At 44.2% G+C, this 15,488-nt stretch overlaps 1 protein-coding gene across 2 annotated transcripts in view; it reads left to right on the top strand.

Annotated features, from left to right (window-relative positions):
* Nucleotides 1-15,488, top strand: part of CSTPP1 (centriolar satellite-associated tubulin polyglutamylase complex regulator 1) — a 207,323-nt gene that overhangs the window by 158,917 nt on the left and 32,918 nt on the right. For both annotated transcript variants that reach the window (XM_089693934.1, XM_089693935.1), the window contains one exon: nt 13,617-13,701. In XM_089693934.1, coding sequence (XP_089550060.1) covers nt 13,617-13,701 — 85 coding nt within the window. The remainder of the gene's footprint in view (nt 1-13,616; nt 13,702-15,488) is intronic.

Here is a 15,488-nt window from a genome sequence, read left to right as displayed (position 1 = left end):
ATCACAAAAAATGGCCTGGTCAGGAAGGGGGGTAAATCCTCTGGAGTGCAAGTGGTTAAAGACAGAAAATAAGAAATGCCACCTTTAGAAAGCACTGAATTGCACCTTCCTTCCTTAAAATAAATAAAGGGGTTAAATAAAGCTAGCAGGATAGTGACCAGGATAGTCTGGTCACAGGACCTCTCAAAGTCATGTGACTGGCCTTTCTTCCAATCACAGAGACCTCTCTGCTGCTTTAAGCAGTGAAGTGCAATGCCATATGCTTGTTCCAAGTAAGTGACTTGCAAGTTAGGAAAGGCGGTATCAAAATGACAGCCATAGAGCATGTACCTTTTTCAAAAGCAAGCCCCCTGGATAACATACTTATTATTTATTTATTTCAGGTACTTATATAGCGCCGTCAATTTACACAGCGCTTTACATATATATTGTACATTTTGTATCAGTCCCTGCCCTCAAGGGGCGTACAATCTAAGGTCCCTAACTCACATTCATACATACACATACTAGGGACAATTTAGACAGGAGCCAATTAACCTACCAGTATGCTTTTGGAGTGTTGGAGGAAACTGGAGTACCCGGCGGAAACCCACACAGTCACAGGGAGAACATGCAAACTGCAGGCAGGTGGTGCTGTGATTGGGATGGCCCTGATGATATTGACAGAACTTTTCTATCCTACTATAAATCTGACCTGACTGAAAACATTATAGGACGTGTGCTCTACGTAGGTGTAGTTTTTCCATGCAGGGAATTTTATCTAAATGCACAAGTGTATTATTGAACCATTACAGAGTGCCCATTTAATGTTCATTAAGATGGAGCCAGCATCTAATTTGGCTCTGGTTCAAACCCTTCCCCACCCTATCCAAGACTTAATAAAATAGAGAAGGTTTGGCATAGAAGAACTCCAGTACATTATCTGACGGCTATATATTTTTTTTTCAAACATGTCCATGAAGAAACTTCAGAAGTCCAAAGCATTTTCTGGAGGACATTAGGCTCAGTTCACTAAACTGTAAAGCATGTGTTATTTATTTGCCATAACAGTCGGAACTGTCTGCCGTGTGACTGTCAATTATCATTGGCCTCCACTGCTAAAAATAACAGGGCACGTAATAAAGATTATAGTTTACGAAGTTGAAGGATATCTAAACTCAAAAAAAAATCAAATATAATATAGTCCAGGTTACCAGTCCTTAAATGTGGGGGCTGCATTAGTTTTCTTTTCTCTGGCTTTTTCCCTCTGTGTTCACCTGGTGATCATATGAATAACAGTTCATGTTCTTGGGTGGCTACACTTCCTCACTCTACTGCATCTATAGAAGAGCATCATTGTCCCTCTAGGTTGCTCTCCTGATTTGACTACAAAAACATCCTCTTTTCATCCGCATTATGTGGGGTGGGAGAATTTGTAGTCTACAGAAGATTACTGGGGAAGCCAACAACATTATTTATGCTTTCAGTTCAACTCAAAAGTGACAAGGACGTTGCATTTCTTGGTGGATCAGCAGATATTTTCTGTACTTGATGAAAATATTTTTAGTCATCCTCAACCTCCTCAACATCTCCAGAATACGCCCCTTTTTAACCAATGATACCACAAAGCTCCTAATTCACTCCCTGGTCATCTCTCGCCTCGACTACTGCAACTCCCTCCTCATTGGCTTACCCTTACATAGGCTGTCCCCCCTCCAGTCCATCATGAATACTGCTGCCAGGCTCATCCACCTTTCTAACCGTTCAGTGTCTGCTACCCTTCTCTGCCAATCCCTCCACTGGCTTCCACTCGCCCAATAAATAAAATTCAAAATACTAACAACAATTTACAAAGCCATCCACAACTCTGCCCCCAGCTACATCACCAACCTTGTCTCAAAATATCAACCAAACTGCTCTCTTCGTTCTTCCCAAGACCTTCTGCTCTCTAGTTCCTGTGTCACCTCATCCCTTGCTCTCTTCCAGGGCTTCTCCTGAGCTTCTCCAATCCTATGGAACTCCCTACCCCAATCTGTCCGGCTGTCTCCTAATCTAGCCACCTTTAGATGATCCCTGAAAACCTTCCTCTTTAAAGAAGCCTATCCTGCTTCTACCTAGTAAACTGCCATTTATTTCCTCCATCAGCTCATCCCCCACAGCTATTACCTTTTGTATCACTCAACCCTTCCTCCTAGATTGTAATCTCTAACAAGCGGGGCCCTCTGTTTCCTCTTGTACCAAATTGTATTGTAACTGTAATGTCTACCTTTATTTTGTAAAGAACTGCGCAAACTGTTGGCACCATATAAATCCTGTATAATAATAATGATAATAATAATAATAGTCTGAAAAATAGAAAATGAATGCAGCCACCACAACTAAGGACTGGCAAGCTGGAGTAGATTACATTTTTGTTCTTGGATTCGATTTTATTTGAGCCCCATGCCTTCCATGGTGTTCTGGAGAAAATTAACATTTTCCTATTTTAATCATTAGGCATATCCCTCTTGAACAGTGGTCTCCAAACTGCAGCCCGGTGGGCCGAATGCGGCCCTTTACTTGCTTTTACCTGGCCCTTGGAGCACTGCTTCATTCACTGACACCAACGAAGGGGCACAATTCCTCTCTATGACAACAACGATGGGACACAATTCCTTCCAATGACACCAATGATGGGGCACAGTTCCTTCCAATGACACAAACAACGGGGCCCTATAACACCAGAGACAGGGCACATTCTTTCCAATAATAGCAGTGATGGGGCACAATTCCTCGCATTGTCACCAGTGATAGAGCACAATTCTTCCCAATGACACCAACGATGGTCCCAATGACACCAATGTTGGGGCCCAATTCCTACCAATAATAGGGAACAATTCCTGCCAATGACACCAACGATGGGGCATTGTTTACGCCAACTGATGCCAGGACATTTTCTACTCCCGGTGGTCACAGTCCGGCCCCCCTTATGTCTGAAGGACAGTAAACTGGCCCTTTGTTTAGAAAGTTTAGAGACCCCTGCTCTTGAACAACAAACTCAATTTACTGTGAAGAGCAGGTTTATACTTATGAATCCCCTGATGGTTGACTGGTTGTGTGTTGTGAGCTCTGGCTGGTGAATGACATGAAAGAATAAAGGGTATCTGGGACTGAGCTCAGGGTGAGTTAGGTCTCGGGAGCTCAGGGTGAGTTAGGTCTCAGGAGCTCAGGGTGGGTTAGGTCTCAGGAGCTCAGGGTGAGTTAGGTCTCAGGAGCTCAGGGTGAGTTAGGTATCAGGATCGCAGGGTGAGTTAGGTATCAGGAGCTCAGGGTGAGTTAGGTCTCAGTAGCTCAGGGTGGGTTAGGTCTCAGGAGCTCAGGGTGAGTTGGGTATCAGGAGCTCAGGGTGAGTTAGGTCTCAGGAGCTCAGGGTGGGTTAGGTCTCAGGAGCTCAGGGTGAGTTAGGTATCAGGATCGGAGGGTGAGTTAGGTATCAGGAGCTCTGGGTGAGTTAGGTCTCAGGAGCTCTGGGTGAGTTAGGTCTCAGGAGCTCAGGGTGAGTTGGGTATCAGGAGCTCAGGGTGAGTTGGGTATCAGGAGCTCAGGGTGAGTTGGGTATCAGGAGCTCAGGGTGAGTTAGGTCTCAGGAGCTCTGGGTGAGTTAGGTCTCAGGAGCTCAGGGGGAGTTGGGTATCAGGAGTTTAGGGTGAGTTGGGTCTCAGGAGCTCAGGGTGAGTTGGGTATCAGGAGCTCAGGGTGAGTTGGGTATCAGGAGCTCAGGGTGAGTTAGGTATCAGGAGCTCAGGGTGAGTTAGGTATCAGGAGCTCAGGGTGAGTTAGGTCTCAGGAGCTCAGGGTGAGTTGGGTATCAGGAGCTCAGGGTGAGTTGGGTCTCAGGAGCTCAGGGTGAGCTGGGTCTCAGGAGCTTAGGGTGAGCTGGGTCTCAGGAGCTTAGGGTGAGCTGGGTCTCAGGAGCTCAGTGTGAGTTGGGTATCAGGAGCTCAGTGTGAGTTGGGTATCAGGAGCTCAGGGTGAGTTAGGTATCAGGAGTTCAGGGTGAGTTAGGTGTCAGGAGCTCAGGGTGAGTTAGGTGTCAGGAGCTCAGGGTGAGTTGGGTCTCAGAAGCTCAGGGTGAGTTGGGTCTCAGAAGCTCAGGGTGAGTTGGGTATCAGGAGCTCAGGGTGAGTTGGGTATCAGGAGCTCTGGGTGAGTTAGGTATCAGGGTCTCTGCAAGATTCGGCTGTCAATGGAGGAGATTTACTTAAACTGGAGCATTCAGAATCTGCTGCAACTGTGCATGGTCACCAATCAGCTTCTAACTTCAGCTTGTTCAATTAAGCTTTGACAATAAAACCTGGAAGCTGATTGGTTTCTATGCAGATGTACAAAATTTGTACAGTTTTTAGTAAATCTCCCCAAATGTTTGTGAAAGGATTTGTACTGACAGGTGGAAGATTTATACTCCCTGATTTGCATATCATTCAGCTTAGAATTAGACTAGGTTCACACCTATACATACAGATTGCGTTTGAGCCATTTCTGCATTGCGTTTTGTGTTTTTGATGCGCTTTGCTTTTTTAATTTTTGTTTTTATTTTTCTTGTTGCTAGGCAGATTTAAAACACTGCAAAAAAGCAGAACAGTTGCAATACATATTTTTCTGCAGCCCTTCCATTGAAGTCTATAGAAACAAAAACTCAACTTTTTGTGTTCCAAAAAGTCCCTGACCCTTTCCAAAAAACGCATCGGGTGAAAACTCGGAGATGTGAACCTGTCCCATAGGAAATCATGTTAAATGGACTGTACTGCGTTTCTGCAAAACGCTTCAGAAATCGCTTAGGTGTGACCCTAGGATAAGAGGAAGGGTGGGGCCAAACTTGACTTTTTCAGGAAGGTCAAGCCTTGCATTGCTGCCTTTATCTATGGATCTACTGATTACTTTGACTTGCACCCTAGTTAGTGACAGATTACCTTTAAGGGCTGATTCATACTGTCACAGTAACAGTGTGAAGAACCCTTTGATTATCTGTTCTGAGCATTGTGTATCTGGGTTTGTGCTCATGTCCATGCATACCTTTCAAAATTGGAGTAACTGGCGAGTTTGTACACCCGCTCTGCCTCCATTGACAAAAAACAGACTGTCTGCATGCAGCTCAGAACTGCTCAGAACAGATGAACAAACGCCTCTTCTAGAGGTACAGGTTAATGCGTCCCTGTGGATGACCCCAATAGTATATATAAAGCCACCATTTTTTCCTACCTTCAGTAGGGACTGGCCGTATTTTGACCTGTGTGTGGCCCTCCCTGTTTGACAGAAGTCGATCATTGGATTGACTTCTGTTGCAAAGACACACATAGGGGCTGCAGCTGCTGATCAGTGTGTTCTGAGAATAGAGAGTCCTACTGTCAGAATACATTATCCCAGCAGGGGGGATTCAGCTGAATGGAAAACATTAATCGACTACACCCAGCCTTCCCAATAGGTAATACACCTGTCTTTTTGCCATCTGTGTCACATTGGGGAGATTTCCCTTTACTTCCTGTCCTATACACACAACAGGAAGTGAGACCGAATCTCTCCAAACTCACAGGAACTCCACTCTTGGACAGTTGTCACCGAAGCTAGTGTTCCCATTGATTTCCTCTCTCTTACTGTTCTGTAAAATTTTGGATTTTCCTTCACATTTTGCCTCTGTATCACTGTCCTCGGAAACAGCACAAAAAGCAACAAAACCTCATAAGATCCTAATAACTCATCACAAAAAAATAAATAAAACGTATTGTTATTATATGCAGCTCAAGAGTTGGTTCTGGCCAGCTCAGTGGATTGCTTTAAAAAAGTCCTGGATTCTTTCTTAGATACACAGAATATAACTGGATACTAACATTTATAGGTAACGTTGATCCAGGGAATATCCGATTGCCTCTCGGGGGATCAGGAAGGAATTTTTTCCCCAGCAGGAGCAAATTGGATCGTGCTTTGCTGGGTTCATTTGCCTTCCTCTGGATTAACTGTGGGTATAGGATTATAACTTTTTTTTTTTTAAATAGTTGAACTGGATGGACGTTTGTCTTTTTTTGGCCAGATTAGGTAATTATGTAGCTTAAGGACCCATTGACACAGGTGTACCCAGGAGTGACAGGTGTTTTTGCACAGCCGCCTGTACAAATCAATGATAGGCTGTATGCTGACAACCACACATCTGATCTTTTACCTGCATACCTGGATGCAGGCAGTTTTTGGGGCTCATGAATGAGACCTAAAACAGAACTCTGGGATAAACAAATATTGTCTAAATGCAAGAAGTATGTGTATGCATATTTGTATTTGGTGCGCCTTATTTATTTTTTCCAGATCTGTGCAGTAATCCATCTAGAAATAGCTTCTGCACTTTCCCTCTGTGCAGGGGATTCCTATAATAAAGACCAGTCACTGCTACTCTCTCTCCTTGAGCAGGATGGCTGGTCTTGTATCTGCCCCCTTCCTTTAGTTTTCTACAGGCAGCCTGTAGTGGGTGGAGCTTGCTGGGTCCCTCCCACAGCTCTGCTCTCTGCAGAGACTATGTACAGCACAGTGATGATGTCACTGCTACTTTTACAATAATCTGGCTTGCCCATGCATTTACTGCACTTAAAGCGGAGCTCCACCCAAAAGGGGAAGTTCCGCTTTAAGGACTGCTCCCCCGCTCCCCATTAAGGATTGGCATCTTTGGGGGGGCGGGGGGGAGCGGGTACCCGAATTTGACAGGTACCCACTCCCAATTCCGGTCTAATCGCCTAGGCGATCGGAAGCGGAAGGTGTCCTCCCTCCCTTCCTGTAGTCTTTTGGGACACGTGACAGGTCCCAGAATACTACAGGACCATTCATGAAGTGCAGCACTACTCGCACGTGCGCAGTGGGTACCCGGCTGTCAAGCCGCAAGCTATCACAGCCAGGTGCCCACACTGAAGTTGCCGGCCTCCTGGAATACAGGAAGGCCGGTGAAACGGGCTGCAGGGGACACACCGCGGGACCAGGGGCGGACTGACAACTCATGGGGACCCTGGGCAATAGGGGATCATGGGGCCCTTTTGTCCTTGCCCAAACTCAAAAAAGCCTATGAAAAAGGTACCAGGGGCATCTCATGGGGCCCCCTACTGACCCTGGGCCCTCGGGCAGTGCCCGAGTTTCCAAATGGTCAGTCCGCCCCTGCGCGGGACCAAGGGACAGGTAAGTGGCTGTTTTTTAAAAGTCAGCAGCTACAGTTTTTGTAGCTGCTGACTTTTATTTTTTGACAGGGTGAGTGGAACTCCGCTTTAAAGTATAAGTCCACCTTTGGGTTTTTAGGGTGGAACATGTAACATGCAGCCTCTCGCTGATCTCCCCCTCATTGTGACAGCAGGCCAGGGATCTTCTCACTGCACCCTCTGTCACAATCTGAAAGGAATGTGGCCGGATGAGGCTCCACCCACATGACCCTGTCATTCTTTCACAGAGATCTGTGAATGAGTGAACTACAAGTACCGACAGTCTATATTATGTTTTTTATTTAATTTATTAGAAAAGTGAATTTATCCTTTTAAAGAGGATTTATTTTCTTTGCGGTTAATTTATTTAGATGAATTTTTTTCATGTGTGGAATTTACCATTAGATAACCTCGACCTTTGTACTGCTGCTAATACGCGTCTAGCCTGCAGTTCTCCTCCAGTGGCTATGATGACTGCGGATTGCGATCAGAAACATTAACAAAATGGAGGAAATGTGCTGCAACCAATCAGATGTATGCTTCAGCTGCAGTAGGCTGATACCAGACATGTTCTGATGTTGTGCTCTGCTTTCCAGCTATATCTTTTCTATTTTATTTATTTTTTTGTTTTTAACACTCAGCCGTCTGACAGAGCAAGATGCTAAATGATATTTCACGCTGCTGTTCCCATTCCCAGAGTTGCCCAGGGAGAGATTATATGACTTGTCTGTCATGGTGTTCCTGTGTGTAAAGCTGTTTTCCAGCATCCCAATTTACATTTATCACAAGTACAGATACTCATTACTTTGTGGTTTGCTGCCCCAAAATCTACTGCTGAGTCTCCCCCTGCTGCCTGCAGGGAGTATTGTTCTTTTTTTTTTTTCTTTTGGTAAAAAGAGTAAAATAGTAAATAATTGTAACTAAATAACAGTAAAAAAAACGTAATAGAAGGAAAGTTTTTGTAACACAGAGGGCATGTAGTTTTCTTGTTTTAGATAATGTGATTTTTACAAGAAGTTGTGACCCACAGTAAATGCTTAAGGGTTCCCGCTCAGGCTGTCAAGGTCCAATGAGTTGGATTCCACTGACCAGTGAGGGTGCAGGCTGAGGAAAGGTCCATCCAGACCCAAAGCATGCTGCAAAAATAGGAAGAGGTAGCCTGGCCACACCATACCTCACCTGGCCCGAGTGGTACACAGGTAAAAGCAGCTTCAGCTCGATTCACCCAGACCATGTTAGGCCCCAACATGTTTTGCCCCGCCCCTGGGGCTTAATCATGGAGATGAGGGTCTGCTGGTTGGAGACATAGTCTAGATCACAGGTGTCAAACTGGCGGCCCTCCAGTTGTTGCCAAACTACCAGTCCCATGAGGCATTGCAAGACTGACAGTTACAAGCATGACTCCCAAAGGCAGATGGGAGTTGTAGTTTCGCAACAGCTGGAGGGACACCAGTTTGACACCCCTGGTCTACATGAATCGAGCTGAGGCTGCTTTTACCTGTTTACCACTCGGGCTGGGTGAGGTATGCAGCAGTCGGGCTACCTCTACCTATTTTTACCAGGAGTTACTACGCCAATAAGCACTGACAACAAAGGGCATTAATAATTTAAAGCAGAGCTCCACCTCTGCCCCCTTACATCAGGACTTGGAAATGTGAAACTATATATATATACCGGTATATGGACTCAATATTTACTCTATATTTGGAGTTAATTGAGAGTCCATCAGCAGCTGGTTCAAGCAGCTTTGCCAGGGTATAGGTGAGTCACAGTGGCCTTTTCATACACTTGGAGGCTATTTTAAAATAGCATCAAGTATTGTTTGCTGCCTCCTGAGCTCAATACTAAAGGAGTACCCAAGACTGATCCCTATCACAGCACCACCTCCGTTGTCATCCCAGTGATCAGGCCGTTACTAGACAGTCCTGCTCACAGAAGAGTATGCAGGAGCTGCTTATTATGAGCTTCTGCCATGAGCAAATCATGAATATCACAAGCAAATCATTCACAAGGGTTTGCTGACTAAACCGCATGAGACTATGAATTGAGTCATGTTGGAGGATCTGCTCCTATTATGAAGTCATTAATTGGCTACTCTGATAGAGGAGGCCGATCAACAGCTTTTCCCATAGCTGGATCATCAAGGGAACCTAGGCAATAGCTTAAATTGGAACTGCACTGCATCGCATCTAAGTACCACAAACCAAAAATGCTATTTCATTCATTGTTAATATTCAACGCAAACTCCCCCATCCATCCATGTGTCCATGCTGTATTATGCTTAGAAATCTTTTTGTAAAACACCCCCTGGCATTGCTGGCAGTGGCCATTTTGCAGATAATTCATGTAGCGTTTACTTCTTAGGATCCATCTGCACTTAGCTCAGGCATTGGCTGAGCTGAGAACCCTCCCCTCCTGAAGACTCCTGGGATATATGACATCATTTGCCTAGGCATGAAAACCAGGAAGTAATTGAAGTTTAAAGCAAGTAAATATGATATACTTTCCTATCCATTTACTAATGCTGGCAGCATATATATTAAAAATAGTCCATGTTGATTAGGAGAGTGAAGTGCCTTAAAGCGATAATAAACCTCATGTTAAAAAAAAAAATCCCTGCAAGGTAATGTTGTAATATGCTAGTATGCATCACATACTAGTACACTATGGAGGACTTACCGTAAAACAAAGCCTTCCAGTGGTGTGCTGTCATCGCTGCAGAGGCTTCCATCTTCACCTTGTCTTCCATCTGAGAAGAAAAGAGAGAAAAAAAAAAAGTAAGAGCCATTTCCCCACAGGCATAAAGCACACTCCCACACCATCCCACTCAGGCATCAACAGTGAGGCTCTTACTTTCCATTCATCATACATCAGCATCAGAGGTTGGTCATCAGCTCTGAGGAAAGGGATTCGTCCCCGAAACGCGTCAACAATTTGACCGCACTGACAGTGAGAACACCTTGCCTGCCATTGTGGCCATTGTCATTTTTCTATGCTTTTTAGATACATGCTTCGTCTGTGAGTATGTTTTTATTATTTCACTCCTACAATAAACCTTGGATAATGCACTAGATGTGTGCGCCACCTATTTTTTTTCTCTCTAACCAGTGGCTGATTTCCCCGTCTGAGGAGGGCTGCACCCCTGGAGCATTTCCTTTGGTTGTCGCTGTCCTGGTACCCTTGGCTTCCCTTTTGGCTGTGCATATCCTGAGGCCCTGGAGAGTACATACGATATCCGGTTCGGTTGTCTTCCATCTGGGTTCACGAGCTCTGGCTGTCTGACTGGCCGAGCTATGATGACGTCACTCTCACGCATTCACGTGGGAGTTCCGGGCCATGGCACAGTGCTCTGAAGGAACGGCACGGGTGTGCCATTCTTTTTGAGTGTATACGCCAGCTCTAAAAAGAGCAAATATCTCCTAAGTGGTGCACGTTTAGCTGATATTCATTTTACTGACAGGTAAGCTTAATTTTAAGCTCACTTGTGGGTAAAAGTTAAAATAAAGAGTTTACTACCACATTAAAGTCTGGTGGATGTCCAGGGGGATCCACTGCAATCCGCATTCTCTTGCAATAAACCTGGGTGGATAGAACAATTAATAAAGCTTTGAACCACCTCTTAAAAAGAAGCTCACATTTACAGTGCCATAGTTGTGGCTTTAGAAAGGAAATACCAGGAAAACATTTTGGATCCATAGAGGGGAACCCTTTTGTGCCACAGATATGTACAGTGTTTGGGTTACAGTTTTAACTTTTATACACAATTTAGGTTCCCATTAACTAAATACGGTACTATTATTATTTTATGGAAATCCTCTATAATAACAGTGGAGAAAGTATGTTGAAGGTGAAGGGCAAATGGTCTATTTTTTATAGGTATAAAATCATCTATACCTATTAATAATAATAGGGAGCTTTGACCTCATAAACAGCCTCCAACATCTTGATAGGTTTTTTTCCAATCTAATTATGAAACTATCTTCAAGTTTATCTTCAGCTAGTATATGTAGACTGTATACTATAATTTCAGTAGTATAACCTCAGACTCCACTCTAGCCTGTCTTTTGCTGTACATATCCTGAACTCAAGCCAGTACAATCTACGGTTTTTATTGTATTCTGCATCACAGAGGACACTGCAGTCTTGGTGGTTATTCCCGGCCTTATGTTGAAATATCATTGAATCTTGCCTTTAACTCCTGCCAAGAGTTTCATGGGCCGTTCCCAACAGCCTTGTGGCATAAGGGGGGGGGGGGATGTGGAGAAACCACTGTGAAAATTATAACTGTCTTGCAGATATTTATATACTCTGAAAACACATGTCAATTCTCAGCACCCCCTCTCTCCCTACCTTCATTTAAGACATCCTGACCACCCAGGACCCAGGCCATGTTTACAGCTTGAGTCTGAATCTGAATCAGAGTGCATTACATAGAAACACTGGAGCAGACAGAGGCCCATCATCTAGAGCAGGGGTGTCCAAACTTTTTTCAAAGAGGGCCAGATTGTATGAAGTGAACATGGTGGAGGGCCGAACATTTTTCCGAACATTCTTTGAACCATTACAATTAAATGCAAATACATTATTTTATGCCAAGTTAATTGCAAACGACATACTTTTCATTTCATAACATTAAGATCAACTGACAGCTGAGTATTCACAATGTATTGAAAATAAATTAAAAAAAAACTTACCTGCACTAATGTGAAGGGTGAAAAAGGTAGCTGGAGCTGAAGTCTCTGCTCGGCAGCCGGGAGGGGAAGAGAAACACACTTCACGCTGGAAGCCCGGCCCTGACGTCACCGCCCTCTGTCGCTCCCAGCGCGGCGCAGTCACGCATGCGCACTGCTCTCAAGCAGAAGACTGTCTGCCACAGAAGGGAGGGCCGTGCGACAGCCGCATTTACACAGACCAGGGAGAACGCGCCGCAGTCAGGCATGTGCACTGCCCTCTGCTCTCAAGCAGAAGACTGTCTGCCATAGGGACGGCCGTGGGAGGGCCACATTACACAGAGCAGGGAGGGCTGTTGGAGGGCCGTATTAAACCGACCCCCGGGCCGTAAATGGCCCGCGGGCCGGACTTTGGACATGTCTGATCTAGAGCCTTTGCTTAGTAATACTTTTATAACTTCTCTTTTACTACTTTTCCAGTCAGGGCCTGTACAGATTAGCCTTGATAGGGAGCATCTACCAAGAGTGTGAACTTATGCTGACTACAGTTACGCTATATGGCCAAAGTACTTGGACAACCGTCCAAATTATTGATTATAAGGGCTCAATTCCAGTTTCATTAAGACATGGTTTGAGGGAGAGGCTTGGTGTGAAAGAACCCGAGTGGCCTGCAGAAAGTCATAACCTCAATGTTATGGAACCTCTTTGGGATGAATTGGAATACCAATTTCAAGCTATATCTTTTCCTTCAGTATCAGTCTCTGACCTCAAAAATGCTTTTCTTGGCTGAATAGGCAAAATTCGCCACAGGCACACTCCAAAATCTTGTTCAAATCCTTCCCAGAAATGAAGAGTCTGTTATAGCCAGAAAAGTGGCGGAGGGGCTCCAACTCCATATTAATGCATATGATTAATTTCTGACAAGTTCATATAGGTGTGATTGTCAGGTGTCCATAATCTTTCGGTCTTGTAGTGTATTTGCATTTACCAGGTTTGTCTTTTTGCACTGAGGTCTTCAAGTCTTGTCACACCACTTCTTTGGAGTTCTGAGTACAGGTCCAAAGTAGATACATTAGTACTGGATGCAAAAGAGCCCTTATGGTGACCATACACAGTGAGAAACTGTCTGTATACTTACCCAGCTACGCTCCCTTGCCACCTTTCTGCACTGCTGTAGCCCTTGCTTACAGACAATGGATTCCAGGTTTGGGGGAATTCCAAGTGACAACGCTTGGTGTAAGCAGCCAATCACCAGAACCGAACAAAACATAACTTTGTGTCAGTGTGAGTCTAAAGCTACTAAACCATCATGGTTGTTATCTCTGTCCAATAATCCACTGCTTTTAATAATGTTTGATAGCTGCCATTCCATCAACAGGTCAATTTTATTCACCAGCCAAGAGCAGAGATAGGTAGTCATCTACTGCTTGTTTCCACCAACAGTAACATCTTACGGGGCTTGTGTAGACAGATTTTTCTCTGTTTTTGAATTACTTCCCTTCCACTTACTAATCATTGCGAATGTTAAGCAGCTTGAAGAAACTGGAAGCAGCTCAGGAGCAACTCAGAAGCAACATTTCTATCACTTTGACAATGAGTCAAAAGTAGGTCAAACTCAAATGCGAATCAAAATGACACAAAAACAGATTATAACGTGTCTACATAAGACCTAAGATATTTTAAAATAGTTTTCCTTGCTCTTTGAATCTCAGAAACTAGTTGCGCTTCTTTGAAAGTCTCACGAAGTGTATGTCTCTTGCAGATCTCCTCACCATGAAGGAATATCACTGTCTGCTGCAGATGTTGTGCCCGGACTTTCCCATGGACCTGACACAGAAAGCAGCAAGGTGAGTGAACACAGATAGACCCTTCTATGTAAATTCACACAAAACACAGCACACTGGCATAGTGCAGGGAATGAATTATTAATGGACAAAGAGAACAAAGTAATGCACTTGCAAGTTTAAAACCTTTACGGCAAGCTTATCTGAAACACCAGGATCCTTGGGCCTCATCGATTATATATAGGCAGCGACAACAATCCCTCCTCAGCTTTGGGTAAGCAACAGGAAAGCCAAAAAAATTGTTTCTGATCTCCTCTTTACCCATGTGTCCTCCTGCCAGAGTGTCACCCAGGTCCCTTCAGAGTCTCCTCCTCCTCCTTAAGGTCAATTGCGTGCAGGTTGCTAGCAAGATTGAGGACATTTTTGTGCTGGAAAAGAGCACTGTGGAGAGCAGTTCCAGATTTGAGGTGAGTATTGCAGCCAACACTTTAAAAGAAAAAAGAATATCCAGTGAGACTGGAAAAAAAATGCATATGACTCAGCTTTAACAGCCTATTTGTGGCATTGTAGGGCTGAGTGATGGAGAATTACATTGGGTGAGCCTTTAGGTTGCACTCCCAGTGTGCACTATCTAGCAACTATGATTTTTATCTGGTTGTATTTCGTGCCTGCACATGGGAAGTCTCCACTTGTCCAGACTTATCATATGTGTGCACTACAGAAAATTTTTATTTATTCCCAGGTTAGCACCAAGTCTGTGTAATCTTTTACTGTATGTCCCTTTGTGCCCACAGTGATTAGAGTAAGATGAAACAGAGCTGCTTTGATGTTGCATGCCACTTCCACATATTTGCAAATAACTGCAACCAAGACCTGTTTTTGGAGCCACATTAGACAAGTCCTCTTTGCTTAAATCCAGTACAGAATGCTGCCAAGGCTTGTATTCCCCTGTGTTGGAGAAATATACATCCACCTGCAAGGTCCCTCTGGTTTTCTAAAGTTAATGAACTGCGCCATATGGAGGACCTAACAGCCTCTCTGTATTACTGAGAGGAAGTTTTTCAAGACACTTGGAGACCATGGCAATATTTTGTCTATACTGACTCTTATCTTCAGGTGCCCTCTGAGCCAGATTGAAGGGCTTGGATGTCTGGCTTGTCTTGGTTTGGTTGCTGGTCTGGTTCCCGGGATGGGAGGATTGATTCGCTCCCCTGTTCTACCTTTTCTGCCTTTTTTTTTTTTATTGGTCCTTTCCTGTTCATGCTTCTCTTCCTTTACCCCTTTCTTCCTAGTTTCCTTCCCCTACTACATCTGTCCTTTTCTCTTTTGCTCCTTTCCTCTTCCCTCTGTCCCCTGTTTTTTCCCCTTTCCCTTTTTCTTTGTGCCTCCCCTGTGTAACCATAGTTTTTTTTCTTTGTTGATTTCCCAATCAACGGGGAATCCCTTGTTGTAATATTTTCCAAGTTGGTTGCCTGAGATCCCTGGTAGGTTCTCTATTCCACTTATCTGTGATCTTTGGATGGTCGGTTGTCAGTGTGGCCTGTGTTGTTGGTACCTGTATTTGGACCATTGACATACCAACCGGTCGGGGCCACACAGTACCATACACTTGATCTCATTTTGTTCATGCCTATCTCAGCTTTTACCATGCTTCTGTTTTACTTTTTATTGGTTATGTTTGCCCATATACTGCCATTTGCTATGTAACTTTTCTGTACTGCATTTTGTATGTATTTTGGCTGCTTTGCAAAAATTTATAAATAAAGGAGTTACGAGAAAAAAAAATCCAGTACAGAATACCAGGGAATTAATAACGTGCTGTTTTACAGCCTGACATTTCCCAAACAGGC

The sequence above is a fragment of the Staurois parvus genome, unplaced genomic scaffold (genome assembly GCF_062004578.1).
Source record: "Staurois parvus isolate SC_StPar_1 unplaced genomic scaffold, SC_StPar_1.0 ptg000641l, whole genome shotgun sequence".
NCBI classification, from domain to species: domain Eukaryota; kingdom Metazoa; phylum Chordata; class Amphibia; order Anura; family Ranidae; genus Staurois; species Staurois parvus.
This window is presented reverse-complemented; position numbering and strand designations above follow the sequence as displayed.